General features: G+C 46.7%; 1 protein-coding gene across 1 annotated transcript in view; it reads right to left on the bottom strand.

Moving 5' to 3' along the window:
* Nucleotides 1-22,593, bottom strand: part of Ptprn2 (protein tyrosine phosphatase receptor type N2) — a 749,243-nt gene that overhangs the window by 372,300 nt on the left and 354,350 nt on the right. The window contains exon 11 of the mRNA XM_059279385.1: nucleotides 18,962-19,041. Coding sequence (XP_059135368.1) covers nucleotides 18,962-19,041 — 80 coding nt within the window. The remainder of the gene's footprint in view (nucleotides 1-18,961; nucleotides 19,042-22,593) is intronic.

The raw sequence follows: 22,593 nt of genomic DNA, 5'->3' as shown, positions 1-22,593 counted from the left end.
TTGAGGAGACTTAGATCTGCCTTTCCGCTGGGCTCTAGCCTATCCTCCCGGGGACAGCTAAAGGCTCCACCCCACCTGGTTCCCAGCCAATCCCTCCAACCCCTAGAAACCAGCCTGTAGGCTACTATCTACACAGGCAGCTCTGTGGAGCAGCTCTCTTCTCCATTTCTAGTGGTATCAGTATGAGTGAGTTACTTCAACCTAGCTGTGACAGGTTTTTGAGGTTGGGGAGTCCTACAGGTGCCCATAAAGGGCATTCGAAGGCAAGCTTCGCACTACTGCAAATGGAATTATAGGGGAATCTTTCCACTGGAGTCGACAGGCAAGGAGACGCTGACAGGACATGAAGCGCCCCTGCAGGTGCATCCAGGTGTGGTGTTGTGGCGAGGCTCATCTAACCACTCAGCAGAGAGTAGAAAGGAGGGAATCAGTACATTTGATAGATAGAAAAGACATTTAAGACCAACTTGAGCATCCCATTTCAAATGTGGGCCATCCTGAGGAGGGACAGATATTATGCAAAATGAAAAGGCAGCTTTTCCTGGTGTGTTTTATTGAAACACACTAAAGGGATTAAACTTGTTAAATGTGGTAAAAGAAAAGCATTTAACCATAATAGGCATGTTCCAGAGAGATGCATACAAATGTGCTTCTTTTCATTTAAATAATGTTCAAACTCACTGTGGGAGATTTAGGGAAGCCCTGTAGTGAGTGGGTTCCCATGAAGAGGAACCCTGGCAAACACATTTGGGTGGAAACTAACACTCGCTTTCCAGGCAAATGTGCAGAGTGGTACAGTACATGTTATAACAAGGCAGCTGCTCATCCTCCTTCAAGATTGTTGCTGCACGTGTGCCAGGGCTTGGGGGCCACCCCAAGGCCAAGAAGAAGATCACCAAGTCCAGCAGTGGGCTGACAAAGTGCTGGACGGACATCGTCCACACAGGCTGCCCTTACTCTTCCTCCTCCTGTGATTACACACAGGCAGTCTGGGAGCCTAGGGGCTGTCATTCTTGCCTTTTCCTCCATCTCTGATCCCTCTTTCCAATCCCTCACCTCCTAGACACCTTCTGACCTACCCATAGGCTGACCCAACATGAAATCATGGCCTCTCTGGCTTAGTGCTTCTTTGCTCTGCCCCAGCCACTCTCGGCCATAGTCATAGCGATGCTCACAGAGTCCAGCTCTACGCCACTCACCCTCAGACTCCCCCGCCTCTGGGGTCTAGTAGCTGGGGCTTCAGCTGTCACATCGTTGCAGGCTCAGGTGGTTGTTCTCATGTGGAAGGGCTGGCAACTGTACAGATAACTTCTGTTCCTGTTCAACAGAGTCAAATGCTGCCACATGCTGGGGCTGGGTTGGGGACACTTGGGTCTAAGAGGGACTCTCATGTATAAAACACCACTGTGAGGCCACATCTCTGACCCACTCTCCACAAAGTGGACATGCTTGCTGGAGAGGACATCTCAAGGGTTCCCTTTCTGATTCTCCAGTTTCCAGCGGGATTATTCCTTGGTTAAGTTAACCACTCTGCTACTAACTTTATCTGTCCTGTCCCAGTACACCACACATAAGAAGACAGCCCCCCACTGGCAGCTTCCTGCTGAAGCCTTATGGTCCTTACATAGTCACCACAGCTACAAATGTTGTTCAAAGCCCTCAGGAGAGACTGGTCATTTCCCAGGTGCAAAGGTAGGGAAATGAGGACCCTGCTCAGTGTGGAGCCGCATGCCTGCTCCCCTGCCAGACACTGCCTCCAGTTTATCTGTGATGTGTCCTCAGAGGTGTTGAACTCAGAAGCAAAAGAAGAACCAAGAGGCAGGTGAGTGCTGTGGCCTCATGTCGCCTCCCTCGGTGCCACGGTGAGTGAGCCACGTGGCTCTCCTTTCCTTACTGATTTCCTCAGCACCTCATCTAGGGCCTGCGGTGCTACCACATGTCATTGTTTGCAGTTCTGACCTATGACAGGCTAAAGAAGTGTCCCTGGGTCAACCCTCCTCTTTCTCCCTGCCTCTTTGTCCTTAAGTCCTTGTCCTCTGGTTCCAATCTGTGTTATAGAATAAAACAGTAGCATCCACACTTTCATTGGATCTACAGGTGTGTTCTGTCCAAAGCCCCAGACACTGCCCATTACTGTCATGGTGCATTCACCATGCTTCATGGGAAACACGATTTGAGATTCATGTTGGCCTCACCTGCGGCAAACCCAGCCCCTCTAGGAAGGCATCTGGAGGTACTGCTGTCTACATCCTTCCTCCAACATCACCATAGATCTGAGACTTAAAACATTCACTCAGGAAGATCAAAAGACAAGAGCCTCCCAACTCCTCAACAGTAAGCTCCAGGCCCATCCCTGGTCTGTGTGTGAGAGAAACAAAGCCAACCTCTCATTATCACCTTGCAGCAAATATGGGTAACAGCTGTCAAGCAATGTCAAGGCATCTGCAACTGGCTGAGAAAATGTAGGGTCCCCACAGACAACTGAGTGACCATTTTCCTGTAAGGTAAACCCATGACAAGGGCTGCCTTTCCAAAACCACAGCAAAGACCCAGGAGTCCCCAGTGTGAGAGGTCATAGGTCCCTGGAGACCCTAACACTGAGAATTCCAGTCCTTAAGGCCTTCAAAGAGCCTATCTAAACTGTTGTTCAGCACAGTTACTTTCTCTGCCTTATGGCAGTATCTAACTCACACATACACTTCTACAGTGCCAAGAGTGATCATTCCTTCCAAGGACACTGTTAAACTAAATTCTGGCTGAGACTACCACACCATCCAGGAATACAAGCCAACCTCTCCCCGTGTTTCTTTCTTTCTTGTTTATATCACTAGACTGCAAATTCCCAGTACATGATAATTTCCTTACTAAATCCATGAAAATGAATACTTTATGAAGATTTATAAGTAATGGTTAAAAAAAACAACAGCCTGACATGGTAGGAGCAGGTACCCCTGTGGCCAGGAGAGCTAGGGCACATACTTGCTTCCTTGGCAACTTATGCAGTGCCTGCCACTAGCTTTTGTCTGGCCAAGGCTACTGGATAGATGGGGACTCAAGAGAGTGGATAACGCCAGATGGGGTGACGAGGAACGGGATGACAGGCCAGAGCTTTGTAAAGAGCTTATATAGCCACATTCTTATTCCAGTGTCCATGCTGATTTCAGCTCACTGAGTCCTCCCATTACTTCAAAGTGACAAGCATCTTATTCACCTTACAGGAGTGGGAGCAGCCAAGCAGGGCTGTGCCGGCTCTGCTGTCCCGTGGCCCACATTCACCTGCTGCCTGTCGCTGGATAATAAGGGAGGAAGCACAGCTGCTATCATTGTTCATGGAGCAGATGATGTCCACTGTCACACCAGGTCAGATGCTGGATGTGTAGTTCCTCAGAGAGCCTTCCCTATGACTCCATCTTCACAGGCAATGTCCCTCTTCCGGTAAGGACACCAGTCACATTGGGTTAGGACCCACCTCTTTGATCTTAAGCTAACTGGATGACACTGGAGCAGACTTGATTTCCAGATGAAGTCACAGTCACAAGTCAGGGATGAGGACCTTGACAAGCTTCTCAGGGACACACTTCGCCCATAGGCAATACTGGCTGTTATCATCGCGCATCTTCTACATATTCCATGTTGTAGTTGATATTTTTGTTTGTTTATGAGGACTGATAGCATTTTTCAAAGCAAAGAACAGTAGAAAAGATGTTGGATCAACCTTGTTAAGAAACGGCTGACATGGGCGGGAAGGCAGGCCTTTAGAAGCATTTTGCTTGAATAACAAGTTTCATGTGTTGTCATTTTACTGAACAGGACTGCATGAAGGCTGAACTCCCAGCTCTGTGTTTATAACCTGTTTTTCTTTCTGAACATTCTATCAATCTGACATTTCCCTAAATCAAACCGACCTTCCACAATGTAGAATAAATCATAGTGGTTTCATCATGCTGACTAGAGAGCATTCTCCCTACCCTGGGACAGGATGACAGCTTCCCTGTCACTCACACTTCCCCTTGGTACCGTTAGGCTGAGCTGAGTGGGCAGAGCTGGTCACACTTGCCCACGGCATCACATCACAAATTAGAGGGAGGAAGCTGGCCAAGCCACTCCACTCAGAGAATGTGCTGTCTGCCTCCGTAATTACCGATGTGCTCAGTTGACCCAAGAACCACTTAAGCACAAAAGACAACTGATGTGGATGCAAGAATAAAGCCAAGGTCACAGCCCCCACATAGTCTGCAGTACCTAATCTCTGATTTCCACTGAGTGTCTACTAGGAAGGAGCTTCTGTGTGCCTCCAAGGGTGCCACACAGGACCCCTGGAGTGGGATCCTCTGCAGAGAGGGAACTGATACCAACCTTCACTGAGTTTGATGACATCCAGAAGAGAAGAACAACTGTCAGTGTAACTCAGGGCTGCAGTGTGAACAGAGGGAGCAGAGTGATGTCTGGAATAGTATGTGTTTTCTGCAAACCCTGAGGAAGCCCAGAGCCAGAAGTGACCAGTGAGAGCTAACACACCTGGCCCACATGCTACTGAGGTCACAGTGGGGTGTCTCATTGGTAATAGCATTTGTATGTTAGGATATGTAGAGATCAAATGATCCTTATGCACACAGATAAGTACTGGATAAGCCAGGGAAAGTTAAACATGCAGCTCATCTATCCAAAAGAAGAAGGTATTTGGCTATTCTCTCAGAATGCTGGGAAAGCATAGTTTACAACCTGGTAGTCTTTTGCTGCCTGTTGAGCCAGGCTCCACATGTATCCCCCAGAATAGTATGTTCATTTGTCTCAGACTTTTCCTCTCTAAAACTTTGAGCATTGCTTCTAGGCCATAAGCCCACCCTTAGGAGTGATGTTACTTATGCTTTACAAAAGCCTAAGTAAGTTCTATGTTACTCAGGGCCAGGACAATCCCAAATCCCACAGGTGTTATGCTCACCTCAGTCAAGCTCCCTAAACCTTTGAGCACTGTTTCTATGTCAACAAGACCTATCTTTATGGAAGAAGCCATATGTACTTTGTAAAGAGCTTCAATGTAAACATGTCTTAAGTTTTGTTTTACTCACAGGACTGAGTTAATTGTTATCAGAAAACTTTTTCCCAAAATTGTGCTGTGCTTTTAGATATAGTTAAAATAAATGAACCAGTGTCAGAGTCTCATTTTGGCCCAGCACTGGTTCCTAAGTTGGGCTGAACCAAGGTTCATTCTTGTCTCTTCATAGACTGTTTCCCTGCCATCCAGAAAGCCTGCAGGAACCCCCAACAAGAGCCTATCACTATAGACACACCTGACTTCTGAGGGGTCATACCTGAGGACCCAGAGCCAAGTCTTGATGAAAGTTTGTTAACCTGTCACTACACCATAATAGAAGGGCTTACAAACCTATCAGCACATGAGCCAACCAACCGTGGAGTGTTTCCATGCGGAAGTGACCAACTCCATTTTTCTTGACAAGCAGAAATGGTAGCTAATGACTGAAGGTGAAAATGTTACAATCTGAGATGACAGATGTGCCCAGATGAAAGAAGTGTACCTCCCACACCGTGCACACTCAGAGAAGGCAGGGTCAGGCATGAGCAGTCATTGTCTCCATGGCTGAGAGCTATGCACAGGGCTTGAGATGTGGAAACCATGATAGAGTCACAAAATCAACCAGGCAAATATGACAGAAGAGTGGTGACTATGAGCATCAAACATTTGGCTAGCAGAGACCTTCTGTTGACCCTACACTAGGGAGGGCCACCACCCTGCACAGGGCAGAGAAAAGGAAGTTTGGAGAAGACATCCAACTTACCCAAATCTGCAGGTACATAAAAGGTCAGGATCCAATCTCAACCTTACCTGACACAAGCCTGTGCTGAAAGTCATGGATCTGGTTCCTGCCTCAGTACTCTGTGACCTTGTGTGGAGGGCTGTGAAGCTTCTTAAGAGGAACCAGAAACAGGTTGGGAGAAGGCGTAGACAACTCGAGAAGGTAGCCATGATAACAATAACACTATGACTATTCTGCATGCTTGGATAAACACTCTGAGGGAGCTTGGTATATACATGTTCTCATCTGAGCACATAGATAATAGCTCAGGGTCAACCTCCGAGTAGGACTATGGGACCACTTAGTTTTGAACAGAAAGAAACTATCTCTCCCCTGATATTGTTCATATGCCCATTCTCGGGGAGTTCTGAGGAGTTGTGTGACTTCTCAACAGAATCATTTATGCTCTCTCTAGAGAGAGACACCAGACTGCCACAGTCTGAGTCTCTACCACCCTGTGTCCATTAGTGAACAGCCTGTGCCAGGACATGGTGGCAGGGGCTTGCAAACACTGGCCAAGCCTCTGAGTGAGCACAAACCAGGCCTGGTCTCTCATTCTCTGCTTGCAGATTAGGTTGTAGCTCGCAGCTACTTCTCCTTTGCCACACCTGCCTGTGGTCATGCTCCTTGTCATGATGATAATAGATTGAACCTCTGAAACTGTAAGCCAGCCCCAATTAAATGTCTTCTTTCACAAGAGCTGCCTTGGCCATGATGTCTCTTCACAGCAACAGAACAGTGACCAAGGGTCAGTGATCACTGAAGAAAGGCTGAGGCTCAGACCATCAGCAAAGAGCTGTTCTACACACTACTGAAAAAAAGGTTTTCAGTGGTTCTCCCAGGAATTTGTGTGCCATGATGAACACACTCAGCAAAGGGTCAAGGTTTAGAAATAGGAAGGGAAATGGGGAAAAAAAGACTATAGACACTCACTACCATACACTCCCATGTGACAGGCTGTGCACATAAGCACAAGCTTGTGTGTGATCCTCCTGGCAGTCCAGGCCAAGAGGAAAGCTGATGAGTGAATGCTTCCTCATTGTCATAATGCTATCTGCAGCCACCCAAGATCCAGCACTTCTAAAGAACTTTTCACTAGCAACTGGGAAGAACACATACATGGGTGCCCACCAGCTTCCTCTTGGGGTTTCTGTGTCTCCCTTTCATGAAAGCCAAGGACTTGTTATCAAAGCATCCTCCTAGCAAGTCCACAGAAACCAATGCAAAGCCTGAATCATCTCCAGACTGCGAACACTGGACATGGATTTACACAGAGGTCATTGAACTCTGACACAGGAAAGGTGAGAGGCAGAGGAGTACCCAAGATGAACACATCTGATGAGGTTCTGAGATGATGGGGCCTGGGGTAAACGGGGTTCATAGGAAACTCAGAGTCAGATCAAGCTGCCTGCCCTTCGGGGATTTGCTTTCACAGAGAGTGGATGGTAAGTCAAATTACTAACATGAGGCTCAGAACTATTTTACTCATTCAGTCTCAGGATAATAAAGTCAAACATCCATGAGGACCTTCAACAAATAATGTAGTCTGGATTTAATTACAGATAAAAGAAGTCTGACTTCTATTAAAATAAGAGCAATTGCATATAAAAATGGAAATCACCTCGTGAATGGAAATGCTATTGTCTTGGTGTCCATTGTCTTAGAATAAGAAAACTACGAGGCCTTTTGGCTCTTGAAAAGCTTTCCTTAAGACAAGGCTGAAGGAACTCTCATTGAAAGGATTTCCAGGGAAATATCCTGCTGCAGATTTCTAATCTTAAGTAGATGCAGACTATTCTTCTGTTGCCTCAGTTTACTCACAGGTCCCATGCCTCTCCTACCATAGGGCAGCAGGTCCCCACCTTCCTGGATGGTTATACATGGTGTTCTCTTTCTATCAAGCATTTGTGAGTAGAGAGGTCTGGGACTCAATGACACAGATGCAGGAGCATGGCACTTACTCCTAGAGCAGAGGTCTCAGCCTGCATCTGGCATCACTGCATTTTCAACAGGAGGTGCCGCCAACAGATGATGCAGCCTACACCTGCCCTACTAATCCATCCTCCATGGAGAATAGCAGGAGACTATCAGCAGAAGGTGCAGTCTGTGTGTGACCCCCATAAGCCCCAAGTAGCCAAGTGAGGCCAGTGAGTTGCATGGGGCCACCAAATCCCCTTGATTCAAGCCCTCCTCACACAGCCCACTTCTTTAGATCCAGGGTCAAAGAAGACAAAGTTTGGTCTCTGCCAGTGGAGATTCTGACTGAAAGCAGGGGCATAGATAGCACCATGTCTGAGAACCTCAGGTTGCCTGTGGCTTTTCCATGCTGAAGATCGTAAGTCATGCTTCTTGCCCCAGAGGTACCCCCAAATGTTCCCTCCTCCAGTGTGGGAACTCCAAGTGTTAAAAGGGTCATTAACACTCAAGAGAGCATCTTGAGACATCAGTGCCCTGATGAAATTCCAAATCAAAATGTTGAGCAGGAGTAAAAGGTCCATTTCCTACAGAGTAGTATTGGCATAGAAACTCTCAGAGACAAACTTCAGATTACTCTGACATTTTCCAGCTGGACTCCATCTGCATATACCCAGGCAGAGATCCTTCACCTCAGGGGAACAAACAATGGATGCAGGCGCCATGGTGGGCACCTCAATCTATACTATGAAATGTGACCAAAAAAGGCACCAATCACTGGGACATCAGTGTGTGGCTGTGGGCTCTGCATAGAACACTGGAGGGTCACCAAAGCTGTCAGTGAGAAGTCAAAAAGCTGGCATATTGTCAACATCATTAAATCTTTCAGGCGTTACTGAAGGATAGACAGAATTACACCACGAGGAGGGGACACTATTTCCCTGCCACCCTAGTATCTCAGCAGCCTGCATTTGTTGCAGGCCTGACATCACAATCAAAGGTAGTGTGTGATAAGGGGTTAGGATGAAGCTCCAGTTTCCACATAAATGACACAAATACTTTCCAATAAAGACTCCTTTCAGGGCATCTCATGGGAATGGGAGTCACAATGCCCCCCCCCACCAATGCCCCACAAGTTTTTCTTCTATATCTCAGATCTCATAGTTACATGCATTCCTTAAGTGTCTGTGAGCAAAACATCCAGGGACTGGTGGGTTATCATTCTAATTTCCATCACTATAATGAAATACTCAAGGCAGAATACTTTATAAAAAATAGAGGTTTGTTTTGGATCATGGTTCTGGTCCACCACTGGAGGTGACTTCCTTGTAACAGAGCCCAAGGCAGCTCATGACAGGCATGCCTTTTTGTTGCTTTCCTTCCCAAATCCAAGAGGATTTGATCCTGGGGCTCTATCGTGATGGCCTTTGTTATTAGTCAGGATTCTCCAGAGTAAGAGAATTTACAGAATGAATAGATTTATAAAGATATATTAGAATGACTTACAGGCTGTGGTCCAACTAATCCAACAATGGCTGCCTATGAGCAGAAGATCCAAGAACCCAATAGTTTTTCATTCCATGAGGCTGAATGCCTCAGCTAGTCTTCAGTATATACCAGAATCCTGAAGAGGTAGGCTCTAATGCCAGTAAAGGAATGGACTTGCTACGAGGGTGAGAGCAAGCAGGCAAAGAGAGAGAGCTTCATTCTTCCATGTCCTTATATAGGCTTCCAGCAGAAGGTGTGGTCCAAATCAGAGGTGTATCTTCCCACCTCAAAAGATATGGATTAAAGGTGAGTCTTCCTACCTCAAAGATCCAGATTAGAAGTGGATCATCCCCCTTCAAATTAAACAAAAATCCCTCCTAGGTGTGCCCAGCAATTTTGAGGTTTTAGTCAATTTCAGATGTAGTCAAGCTGACAACCAAGAACAGCCATCGTAGCCTTGTCTAATGTAACCACTTTCAAAAGACAGCTTCATCCTCCTACTATTTTACCACAGGAAGGCCCCTAACCTGCCTCTTTCACACCCCCAGTGGGTTCTGTATTTGCTGAGTTCCATATTTGCTCTGAGAGCTCTATCAGATGTTTTCTATGACTGGCCAGAAAGTTAATATTCTGGGATTCATGGACCCTGCAGCCTGTTAAATCTGAGTTCTGCCTCAGCCAGGAGCACAGCCCATGATAAGGCATATGCCAAGAGTGCTGAGCTCACTTCCTAAAGCAGCAGCAGCTGAGAGAGATCAAGGGCCATAGTTTGCTGGACAGAACAGTGTGAAGAGATGGGCCAGAGGCCACAAAAGGCCAAGAGGAGGGCAGGGAAACCCTCATAAATGCATACCAGAGTTCCTATGGAGTCGGACTGGACTGGGAACTGAAGAAAGCCGTGGTAGACAGGGAAGAACAGGCCTGTGGGGCTTGGAAACCCCAGCAAGGTAGATGCAAGCATTCTCTGACTGTATCCATGAAGGGGTGGCTGAGTGTCCTCTGGTAAGGGCAGCCATAGCAGAGCCTAGGCCAGCTACAGAAGTTCCAAACTTCACTTTATTGCTTCTCATTGTTTCAGTATGAAGGAAAACGCTTGTATGCATGAAGCTAGGAGACTCTCATGGGCTAGGCTCTACCTCCCCAGTGAGGCCTTATTCTGTAGGTCCAAGGACAGCCCACATGTACATTTGTCATTAGTTCTCAAACCAGAAGGGCACTAGAAACCTCTGCAAGAGAGGCATCACCTTCCAAGTGACAAGGGAACAGTGAACCCCAGAAGCAGGTGGGTAAATGTCCACTGTCAAAGCTACATGTTAAGGGCATCATCGATCAACCAAAGACAAACAGCTGCCTCATTCTAACCAGAAACACAGCAGACTTCTTGGAACAGGTGGCAGCCTGAGCTAACCACGAGGAGCAGTGGGAGGTATCAAGAGCTGTGAAGCTGGGGACTGCTTGTTCGTTCAAGACTGCTTTGTGTTCTGGGAACGAGCCATGCAATCGCTTTTGCTAAAGATTTAAAACTGAAAACTTGCTTCCTTTGCAAGTGTAATGAGACAAGGTGTTGATAAAGTGCAAACTGTCTTCAGATCTAAGAGGAGTGACTGTACATCCACCTTTAATCAGAGCTAGTGCGCAGCACACATTAGAGCTGTCCCTCTCCATGCCCGTGGACAACATGATAATTCTGTGTGCTGACACTGTCTTTGTGCCAGCTTCACAACGCCACACTCTGTGTCATGCAAGTTCTAGTGTCCACAGGCTTGGCCCATGAAGAAAGCCCAGGGAAACGCCTCACTTTAGTGTGGGACGCAACTGGCCCACCCCCACTAGTGAATACATACTGCAACTCCCCTAACCCTGTTGGTACTGTGATCTGCCTCCTATGAGGAAAAGACACTGATGGCTGGTCTCTCTGTGATGATTTGCATTCTGACTCAGAATGTCCTGGGGATTGTCAGGGAAGCAGTCAGGCCCGCAGTGACAACCAAGTCCTTTAGAATTTCAGCTGTGCTCTCAAGCCAGCTCCTTCCTAAGTCACTCGGTACTGAAGCAGCCTGTGAAGCGCACTCTTTAGTCCCGTGTGAAAGAGAAGACACCTGCAAGCTTTAAAGGGCAAATGAGTGGCCAAAATGTAGAAGGGGGCCTTGAATGGAGGTTCCAAATCCTGTCTCCTCCTTAACTTCACCGCATCTGCCTTAGAGGCTGTGAAGCTGCAGTGAGGACACCAAAGAGAGCTGGGAACAATGAGGCCAGCTTTCCCCAGTTCCTGGTCCATGAGACACATCTAGTTGCCATGGAGATCAGCATCTGCGGAACTCCCTAAAGGAGGCTTCTGACAGACACTTCTTCCCTCTACTCAGAGAAAGCCTGCTAAGCTGAGCTGAGGGAGGCTACCAAAAGGGACCCCAGCTGAGGAGGTCTACAGGAAGGGGTCTCTGGCTGAGGGGCTTCAGGAAGGTGACCCAAGCTGAGGGAAGGGGCTGCAAGAAGGGGGGTTAGGATGAGGGAAGCTGCAGAAATGGCTGAGGGGGGCTGTAGCAAGGGGACAGGGAAACTCCAAGCTCTGAAGTAGGGAAGGTCTGTTGTTACCAAGTCCAACAGTCATCCACACGGAGGCTGAGTAGCTCTCGGGCAGGGCTGGAACTGTCACCTTTTGTCCTATTGGCCAGTTTGCACCTGGAATCTTCATTGTACCAGGGGCTGTGGTCCCATGATGCAATCACCTACAGTGCCGTCCCTGCCTGTGGGTCCAATAGGCCTATACTGTTTCACGACACTCTTGCATTTCCTGATGAAGACGTGTTCTGGGGCCATGTGGAGTTCCAGCCTTTGTATAACTCAGCCATCCATTTAAGAACAAGTCATTACAGTGTTGTGTTCCTGTCCCAGGAGGAAACAGTGGGCTAGGGTACAGACTCAACATAACATCTGTTTATGGCAGGATTATTTGCCTAAACTGCTCTTTGAATATCTTATCTCAAGGGCCAAACATCATTACCCTGGTCTCCCACGCTCTGGAGCCCTTGTCCATCTCACACACCCCACACCGTGTCCTCAGTTCTGATACTTTCCCAAGCCATCTGTGGTGGTCTGAATGAAAATGGCCCCATAGACTCAGAGGAAGTAGCACTACTAGGGGGTGTGGCCTTGTTGGAGGATGTGTGTCACCAGGGGCAGGCTTTGAAGTCTCAGAAGCTCAAGGCAAGTCTAATGGTTCACTCTCTCTTCCTGCTGCATGAGGATCCAGATATAGAACTCTTAGGTCTTTCTCCAGCACCATGTCTGCCTGCATTCCACCATGCTTCACATCATGATGATAATAGACTGAACCTATGAACTGTAAGCCAGTCCCCAACTAAATGTTTTCCTTTAGAAGAGTTGCTGTGGCCATGGTGTCTCTTTACAGCAAAAGAACCCCTAAGATACCATTTTTACCTCCCAAACCCAAGTCTTGCCCTCAGTTGATCTGTTCCGGGATGAGCACTCGCACTGCTGAGGGTTAACCTGCTGCATGTGCATTTAGCAAGCCCCCCTCCCCCAGCAATCCTTAGCATGAAGGGATAGTGCTAGGCATCAGTGGGCTAAGGTGGAAAGCTAAAGAGTTGGGCCACTGAGAGCTAGAGACCCATGTCTCCAGAGCCAATTGCCTCTTCTAGCCTGAGGTGGCCCCACATTTCCTGGACTGAAGCAGCAGAGAGTCAGTGACAGTTGGAGATGAGACAACCACAGACACCTGGGCCCCAATGGGGAGCACAGGTGAGTCCTTGATGAGTTGTTTGGCGTTGAAGCCAGATTTCAGAGCAAGCTCCCTAGTCTCCCTTCTCTTCATCTAGTTGCCATGGAAACTGGTATCTGTAGAACTCCCAAAGGAGCTTTTGACAGACATTGCTTCCTCCTGCTTAGAGACAGCCTGCTCAGCTGGCCTGAGGGGCTTCAAGAATGTGACCTGGTGTATGCAGGCTCATACCTTGCCTTCTTCCCCCAGGATTTCTTTGAAGACACATTATATATGCAAAGTCACTCTGTAGTGCTCATCCCTGTTTCTGGAACAAGGCGCTCCCATCTAGGTGTGAAGGGTCTTCCATCCTTGAGCCAAGAGAAGGTAGACATACCTCTTGTGTGTGAACAGAGAAAGAATGACCAACCAGTGGGGACACAGGTGGGATACCCTGGATCTATAAAAGCCAGGTTTGACATTGCTGAAGATGGGGAGGTGAGGAAGCAGCAGGTGTCTGCTCAGAGTTCCTGTGAAGTTGAAATTCCTTGAAGCTGTTACAGCTGAAGAGGGTCCCTTCCACAGACACAGCCCCTCCGAAGCACCTGCCAGCCAGTGTGCCCTGGCCATTGCTAGACACTCTCCAATCAGTCTCTGATCTAGCAGGGCCTTTAGGTAATGAGAGTGGAAGAGAGACGCCAGCAGCTGGTAGAGGGGGAGAGAGATGTTCAAAGAGAGGGAATTAACAGTGTACAAATCCCAATAATGGCCACAGAACAACACTGGCTTGCTACCTGTCCTATCCTGACACCATAATTCTCCACTGTTTAGAGGTGCACAGCCTGAGTCATTTTGGGCAAGGTTTCAAGATAGGTAGAGCCAGGGCCTGCTGGTCACTGAAAGCTATACTTCTCATAGTCATTGCCCATCTTAGTGGTGGTTTCTACTACTTTGGTGAAACACTGACCAAAAACAGCTTAGGGAGTGTTTATTTTATCTTGCAGCTTATAGTCCATCATCCAGAGAAGTCAGGGCAAGAACTCAAGACATACACCTAGAATCAGAAGCTGATTCAGAGGCTATGGAGAAGTGCTGCTTACTGGTTTGCTCCTCGTGGCTTACACAGCCTGCTTTCTTATACCATCCAGGACCACCTGCCCAGGGGTGTAAAAATGTCCCATAGGCTTGCCCACAGGAGTAGGAACATTTTTTTTAATTGAGCTTCTCTCTTCCCAAATGATTCTAGCTTGTGTCAAGTTGATCAAACACTAGCCAGCACTCTGCCTCAGGCAGAGCCTGTTGGACACAACAGGCCAGTGGAGAAACTGTGGTTTTCCATTCTGAGCCCCTGTCTACACATGTAACTGCACTACACTACTCAGCTCTCTGTGACTCTGCTGAGATACTTGAGATAATCAACAAGAGGAGGAAAGGTCTGTTTCAGCTCACAGTTTCAGAAGAGTTGGTGTACGGCTGTTTTGTTGACTGCTGTGGGCCTGTGGCAGCAGAGGCTGCTCACCTCAAGGAAGTTGTGGGGAGAAGCGGAAGGGGCCTGAGTTTCTAACACCATTTTCAATGATGTTTTTGAGATGACCCAGCTCCCTTCCACTAGGATCGCCTCAGTGAGGTTCCACTGCCTCCCACTACCAATGCAAGCTGAAGACCAAGACTCAGCACACAGCCTCTGGGGATAGTCTACATTTCCTCTTGAATCCATCCCTAACAGCAACATGGGCAAAATTAAATTCCTGTTTTGCTCAATGTGTTTATCCCCAAGTACTTCCTGTCCCAGTAGAGACAGACATCCACTTAGGTACAAACCAGGAAAGGAGTGTTGGACTTGAACCTGCTCTTACACCACATGCTGTCATACACCAAGACCCCTAACCGCTGCCCTGAGATCCCCTCCAACCAGCTCCCTGCTGTCTTGCTGCTTCTGTCTGCAGTTCCCAACCGTGTCATTTCCCTTATCCATAGCACTGTCCCAATCCATACGATCATCTGCACTCACAGGACTGTTCTCCTCTATATCACTGTCCTCTTCCATGTCACCTTCCTTGTTCTACCCCAGCCCTCATTCATATCACTACATCTGCTTTAGCTTCCCCTTCGTCCTCTACATCTGGCCCCAGTAGACTGGATGGCCCATCACATCTTGCATCTCCCAATCTGAATAAAAAAAGTTCTTTAAAAATGCAATTAAAATACAAGTCATACCTTGTCACTCTGCTTAAAACCCTTCGGTGGGTATGGTTCAAAATCATTTTATCTTGTCTTTGAATTGTTTCCTCCTGAGACCAGTTGGGAATAGGAAACTCCTGAGTAAAGAGTCAGGAAATGAGCCAGGCACACCCAACGGATGTTACTTACCACAGCCGTGGTGCCTCCTGAGACAGAAGAACAACTTTGTTAGGAAGAGCCTGACCTCAGGTCATGAAGGAGAGGCAGAATGAGTGCGTCCAGGTGACTAGGGGTAACCTAATGGAAGTTTACTAAGTGGAGACTCCATAGAGAGGGAGGAAACAGACTCTGGCCTCTACAAGATGATCAAGAGCCTTTTGTTTTTGAAAAGAAAAATATACAAGTTGATAAGAAACTAAGGATTAAGGAAAAACTCCCAGTGAAATGAGAGTAAGAAAGAATTTTCTTTTTTGAAAGGGAGACGTGGGCACAAAGTCCCTCCCGTAGCTGAGGAGCTACTGGCAATTGAGAGCTACAGGGAGAGAGAGAGTCAGTTTTTGTCAAGGGTGTGACCCCTAGTAGGTTGACCTTGATTCAGGGTAGGTCCCACACCCAAGAGTATCTAGGTAGCACAAATTGGCTTTGGTGGATTTTGAAAAAGAAGAACATAAAAAGTTGGGTGGGTGAGGAGAAGTGAATCGGAGAGGAACTGGGGAGTGAATTTAGTTAAAACACAGAGCAAGAAAGTCTCAACTAATAAAAAAAATTGGAAAAAATGTAATGAGTGTCAAAAAGAAGGAAGGATGGAGGGAAGGAAGGAAAAAGGAAGGTAGGAAGAGAAGAAGGAAGGATAGACCTTCCTGTGCTTGTCAGAGTGCCTGACAATCTAGTCACAGAATCACAGTGACTACCAGTGCCACCACACCCGCCTAAGCACAGGATGCATATCTTTGTGTAAGACTACCTTAATAGCCACAAATTCCAATACTCATCCCCCAAGTTTTTATTAGGCAGGACTCCTGTCAGCAAATAAGTGAGTGAGGAGAGTGTGCCATACAGTGCAAGACTGTTCATCCAGAAACAAGGACAAGGACTTGCTATTTGCAGGAAAATAGACTGGAGATGATTGTGGGCAACAAAATAAGTCAGACTGGAAAAGACAAAGGCTTTGTGTTTTCTCTCATGTGTGGAGCCTGTACTTTGGAAAAGGGTACAGAAATAGACAGGGATTGTTAGATTAGAGTAGCACGGGGAAGGGGAAACAGAGAGGGTTATGGGGATGAAGAGGACATATTCAGATGTATGAAAATGTCACAGTGAAGCCCGCTATCTTTGTATAATTAATATAACTTAATCAAAGAAGAAAGTTGGAACTAAAATAAATTAATGAAGTAGAATTCCCAGAAAGGAGTCACCTAGGACCAGAAAGAGATTCTAAACGATAAAGTGATTGCACTTGCCACTCAGTGTTAACACCACATAGTATTTGATGGGGACAAATTCAGTATTAAGTGTATACCTAGTCACTAATTTATGTATTACTTTTTACAAAATTAGCAATAAAAACGTAAGTTCTATTACCAGGGTTACACCTCCTTCACTAATGAAAAAGGACATCTCTGTGTCACTCAGTTCCTCAGAGACCAAATGCAAACCGTGAGTGGGCTTTCAGGCAGCTCATAATAATCCCAAGAATTTCTGCAGAGGCTCTGTTGGGCTAATGGCCATAGCACCAATGACATTTCAATGTGTGCCTGTCCCAATAAGACATTAGGAAGCTTCTGATGACACTGGCAAGGTTCTATGTCACCTTCTAAAGAGTCCAGGAAATGTCTTTTAAGACAAAATTCTACCTCTTTATCTACACATGGAGCTGGTCCTCAGTAGGCCACCCATTCTCTCCCTGGAACAAGGACTCTTTGAGGGTGGGAGTGGGTGCTTACTGTATTTGGTCTGAAACTTGATTTTTCTCACACAGCATCTAGTCTCTCCACAATAGCATGGCATTGTTAAAATCATGAAAGAAAAACACGTTTTTACATTACGCACGTGTGTTTACAACTCTATGCATGTTCAAACAGTGAGAATCACATGCCTTGAACACCTACAGTGGTGTAGCAGTTCCTCTGATGCGCTGGACAGGTTGGCAGAGTCAGCATTCTGAAAGCTGTTGATATACAAGTCTCAAACCTTCACTTTCTATGTGATCTTTCCCTCAGTACAAAGTTATCACATGGTATGGATGCATTTGAAGTGGCCAGAAACTAGATCAGAGAAAACTAACCTCATTCCCTTGAGAGCCAGTAGGTAGGTTATTGTGTGTGAGTATTCTGACATGAATTTTTTTTTTTTAAATAAGAAGACTCTCCATGGTATATTGACCACTCTCCAATGAAAGGCCATACATTACAAAGGCATGAGCAGCACAAATTGGACTTGATTATCTTTTTTATTATTCTCATTTTTATTAGTTCTTTGAGAATTTCATACAACATAATTTGGTCATATTCACCTCTATCCCATTTGATCCATAGTTCTTTAAAGTTCTAGCCAACTCACTTCCGAATGTGTCACTTCCTGTCCTGGGATGAGCTGTCCGTGACAGAGGTGCATCTGTGTGCAACCCGACTGGCTGGTCTTAAATGTGTTCATTTGTCACTCTTGTGAAACAGATGCTCACAAAGGAAGGGCACGGCCTAAAGTCTACATGAGATCAAAGCCATTGAGACTTAGTTCCATTCTTCTCAGGTGACAGACTCTTTAGAACATCTCCAAGTTGACGCAGCAGTAATGACATAGTACTCCACTGCACTATGTCCCAGCTCTAAACATCTTACAATAAGGCAATGAAATGACCCTGTCAAGCTCAGATCTGTCAACTTTTGAAGCCTAAGCACAACTTTGCTACCCTCAGATCACTCCACAGAGCATCCAAGGACGTAGAGGTCCCAGTGAGGAAGCCCAACAGCACTCAAGGCAGAGGAAATGAAGAGCAGGTCCCTTGTGAGTGGAAACAGGGAACTTTCTACTCTCTTCCATCACAGGACAAAGAAGATGCCATAAGGGTAGTGAAGCATACCAGTCTCAAAGTCAATAGGTACACTGGCATCAAAAATCACTTATGGCTCAGCAACAAAGATGATTCACTAATTTAGCAATGCACAAGGGTAAAGGGGACCAGTGCACTGCCATGTCTGGGACTGTGCCCTCAGCCTGGCCTCCCAGAAGCAGACTTAAAGTACAAACATTCTTCAGACAAGTCACTCCAAACACCAGAGCCTTATGCTACTTGCGTTCTCCTTGCTACCAAGATTCACAGTCCACTGTGCAGGAGTGCTCAGTGGGTCAGAACATATCCTGGAAGATGTACAAACTGCTCCCTCTTCTCTTCTCCAAGTAGTTAGCCAGTCATGTTTTTCAATGACACTACTGACCACATCTCTACAGCCACTCCTAGTCTACCAGGGCAGAGGTCCCAGAGATGCCCTGAACCTGTCTAGAAGCCACTGAGTTCTCTCACACCTCTTGACCCTAAGGTGTGTCCATGGGGGCAGCAGCGAACCCAGAGTGCTCCCGGTTGGCACAGTATGAAGTCTTCTCACACAGAGCTACAGATACCAACTCTCACTTTGTAGAGCTTCACAGCTCAGACACAACAAGGTCTTTTGGAAGAAGCCAGACTATTGCATTAGAGAAACCAAATGAGGGGGCCCAGCTGGGCTCACCCCTACTCATGCCACCTCAGACTTGGCCAGTGATGGCAATGTAGCTCTAGGCTGCTCTCTGCCATGGTCATGTCTATATGTGTGTGTGCATGTGCACACACATGAGGAGATAGCCTTACCTGTGGCCTTGATGACATCTGCAGTTGTCATGTTTTGGATGTTGGCACTCACTTTGAAGGTCACTGCTGGCCCCAAAACTCTGGAAGAGAGCATTTAGACACAAGGTCATTTCTACATCAACACGAGAAGCTGCCTGTCTGTGAGCTCCTGAAAATTGATGGGTTAGAAGTGCCCAGGCCAGCCTTTGCTGTTCCTGGTGGTGTTTCTCTTGGATGCTAGGGCCCTGTTTCCATTTATAATAATTCTGATGACTTTACTTTTCACTAACACACACACACACACACACACACAAACACACACATGCATGCACACATACACATGCACCATAACACACACACACACACACACACACACACACACACACACACCATTGCACTGGGGATATACTCTTATCCAAAGAAAAGTACTTGTACCTGACAATGGCAGACAGAAATTCCTGCAAGTGTAAAGGAGAAGCTGTTTTGGAAAAGGACCTCAGTCTTGAGCACCAAGAGTCAAGGGCAGAGTGGGGAGAAGTGTTTTCAAACTTCTTTCTGCAGGAGCCACTTGAAGACCCATCATATCATTAAGAACTACTTAATACAAAAGCCGCTGTCAGGGAGTTGCTAGGCAGGAATTATCAAAATGCCTGAAGCTTTATAAAGGCCACACTGAACATGGTTTTGAAGAAATGTGTCGCTTTACAGTTGAAATCATCTGTGGACCCCTTGTGATGTAGGAGCAAGATACTATATATAGCAAGCACGAGGCTGGGCATGTAAGGTCTGCTCTTGAAGGCAGGTGAACCTGTCTCCACAAACAATGACCATAAGACTCTTCATGGAATGGACACCTTAAGTACCTCCTGAAGGCAAATTTCTGGTAGGCTAGCAATAGGAAAAGCAACAACCTGCGGTGGGAGATGGTAGTTGAGGAAGTCCTGGTGTGGGAAGCTGCCCTACCACTGAGCTTCCGCAGATCAGGTGCAAGCCACCACACCCTCACCAGCCTCACACTCTTCTCAAAGTATAGGCCTAGACATGAGAATGAAACCACCACATGCCTACAACCCCTGTCCTCCCTCCCTGCCCTCAGCATGGACTTGCCCTTGTCTAGAGTCACATCAACTAGGAGGCTGGGTCTGCATCTTTAAACCTCACCCTGGACTGAGATATGATCTCTGCTCACAATATCTTCATCTCAGCTGCTGGGATTTCAGGACTCACTAGCCTCCAGTCAGCCCAGAGCTATGGCACACTGGAGGAAGAAGCAGTCTTGCTACGGCAAGGCAGATAATGACCATTCAGGCAATCCAGCATCACTTTGGGCTCAGTCAGATCTGTACTGAGCAGTTACCTTCTCTGAGGAGTACTAACCTCCTAGCCTTATACCATAAACATCCAAAGCTCAAGTTCTGTTAAAATCCTTGGAAATACTGGCATTGTTATTTCCATATTGTCACCTAGTCCAAATCTGTCTCACTGCATGACAAAACTGAGAAATTTCGGTGCTGGGCTTTCCTGTCTGAGAATCCAGAGAACTCCCTTGGACGTTATTGTGGTGCTGATGTAGACACGGGGGTGGCTGACATCACCTTGTTCAGACCAACAAACTGTCCCCATCTGTGCCTTGCCCACAGGCTCTCACTTCCTGCTTTTAGATGGAACCCAGTCAGCACCCTTTCCGGCTCCCCAAAAAACAAGTGGTTTCATCTAGGTCAGTGCTTGTCCAGGGACATGTTCCTTCCTCACATGCCATGTCCTATTATCTCTCGACGATTCACTCAGTTCTCATCACATCTACCCGAATAAGCACCAACAATGATAAATTTTCTCTTCTAACACCTTTTAGAAAGTACTTCACCTGTAAGCATCTGATATCCAGTGCTTAAATGGAGTGTGGGTTACTACAGACCATTGTTAGCTTCCCAGTGGGGTTTATCAGCTCTGAGAAGCACTAGGGTGATTCTTATAGGTCTTCGTGGTAGAGTTGGGACATTCACATCTAGAACTCTCCTGATGTTCAGAAAGTCCTTATTCATATGAGAAATGCTCAGCCACAGATGCCACACCTAGAGTTGTTGGGAGATGACACCAGAGTACACAGTAGTCAACCCCGCAGGACTCCAGTGTTCCTTGGGTAGCTTGGTCCCCTTCCTGAGAGTCTCTCTATAGGACATTCTCATGCCACCAGCTATATGATGAAACAGCTTCAGGGCATGCAGTAATCCTTCCTGGGAATGCCCCCAGAGCCTCTAGATATCCCTCTCAGCTGGAAGATTAGCCTAGCAGCCCCTACTCCTACTGAAGGAATGCACTGTTGTCTGCACCCACACACTTCTCAAAGCATTCTTGGCTTTATATCTCCAGAAAGGATTTTTAGGAATGAGGAGAATACTGGACCCATTTGCTGAGGACCCTGGATACAAGTAACAGCCATGATCTCCAAATGCTGACAATTCATCTCTGTGGTGGCCCTCTCCTCACCATATCTGGGAAAACCCATGGTAGAGGATTTTCTGAGACCTGAACTCAAACCTGAATGATCCCTGAATCCCCAGACCGTAACAGGCTTTCTCAGACCACCAGCCCCCAATTCATGACAGGGAGACTTATTTTTAGTTATGAATACCTGGCCTTATCTTATACTTGTCCCACTAGCTCTTATAACTTAATTTAACCTGTTCCTCTTCATCTGTGTTTTATCTTGGGTATTTTTGTACCTTTCTTTCATTCTGTATGTCCTAATTTCATGCTTCCTCCGTGTCTGGCTGGCTGGCCTTTGGTGCCTCCCTCTCTTTCTCCCTCTTTCTCTCTTCTCAAGCCTAGATTTCTCCTCCTACTTATTCTCTCTGCCCACCAGCCCCATCTATCCCTCTACTGCCTAGCTATTGGCCATTCAACTTTTTATTAGACCAATCAGGTGCCTCAGGCAGGCAAGGTAAAACAGCAACACATCTTTACATAGCTAAACAAATGCAAATAAACAAATGCAACACACTTTTACATAGTTAAAGTAATATTCCACAGTGCCAGACCTCACGGACTTCTGTATCCCCAGAACTAGGCACTGGGGTTCCCCAATGTCTCCAGGGAATCTGTGCAGAGTATCCATCAATGAGGGACAATGTCACTGAAAATAAGCCTTATAGTATCCAAGAATTTCCTAGGAAAAGTCTAGCACTTAGGCAGACAAAAGTGTCACTTGAGTCCTTGGCAATGAAACTGGGTATTTAGGAACAGGTTTTACAGATACTATCTATGTGTTTCTTGCTTATGAAAAAGAAGCCCCTGGCCTTGCATGCTCAGGAGAAAGGGAAACAACCAAGGACAGGGACTGCCACATCTCATGCCTTGCTTGGACTCATGGGTCCCACCAGCTATTGGTTAGTTATGTACAATGCTTGCAAGGTAGAAAAAGATCAACCTAAGGAGTGGCCTAGTTCCTCTGTTGGGAAGCTATGCCTCTGATGCCTGTAATCCTCGGCTCTACAGAGAACCCAGGAATCTCCATGTTCCTTTGCCAGCATGGCATTTAAGGTTTTTAAGACATGGGACACCCCACCTCCAGTGTGTCACTCAGAAAATCTTCCCTAAGGAGTCTCCTGGTTTGAGTGGGTGTGATCAGATCCCATGGGACTCTTGGAAGCATT

This window comes from Peromyscus eremicus, chromosome 14 (genome assembly GCF_949786415.1).
Source record: "Peromyscus eremicus chromosome 14, PerEre_H2_v1, whole genome shotgun sequence".
Taxonomy (NCBI): domain Eukaryota; kingdom Metazoa; phylum Chordata; class Mammalia; order Rodentia; family Cricetidae; genus Peromyscus; species Peromyscus eremicus.
Note: the sequence above shows the minus strand (reverse complement) of the source record. Positions and strands in the feature narration are given on the sequence as shown.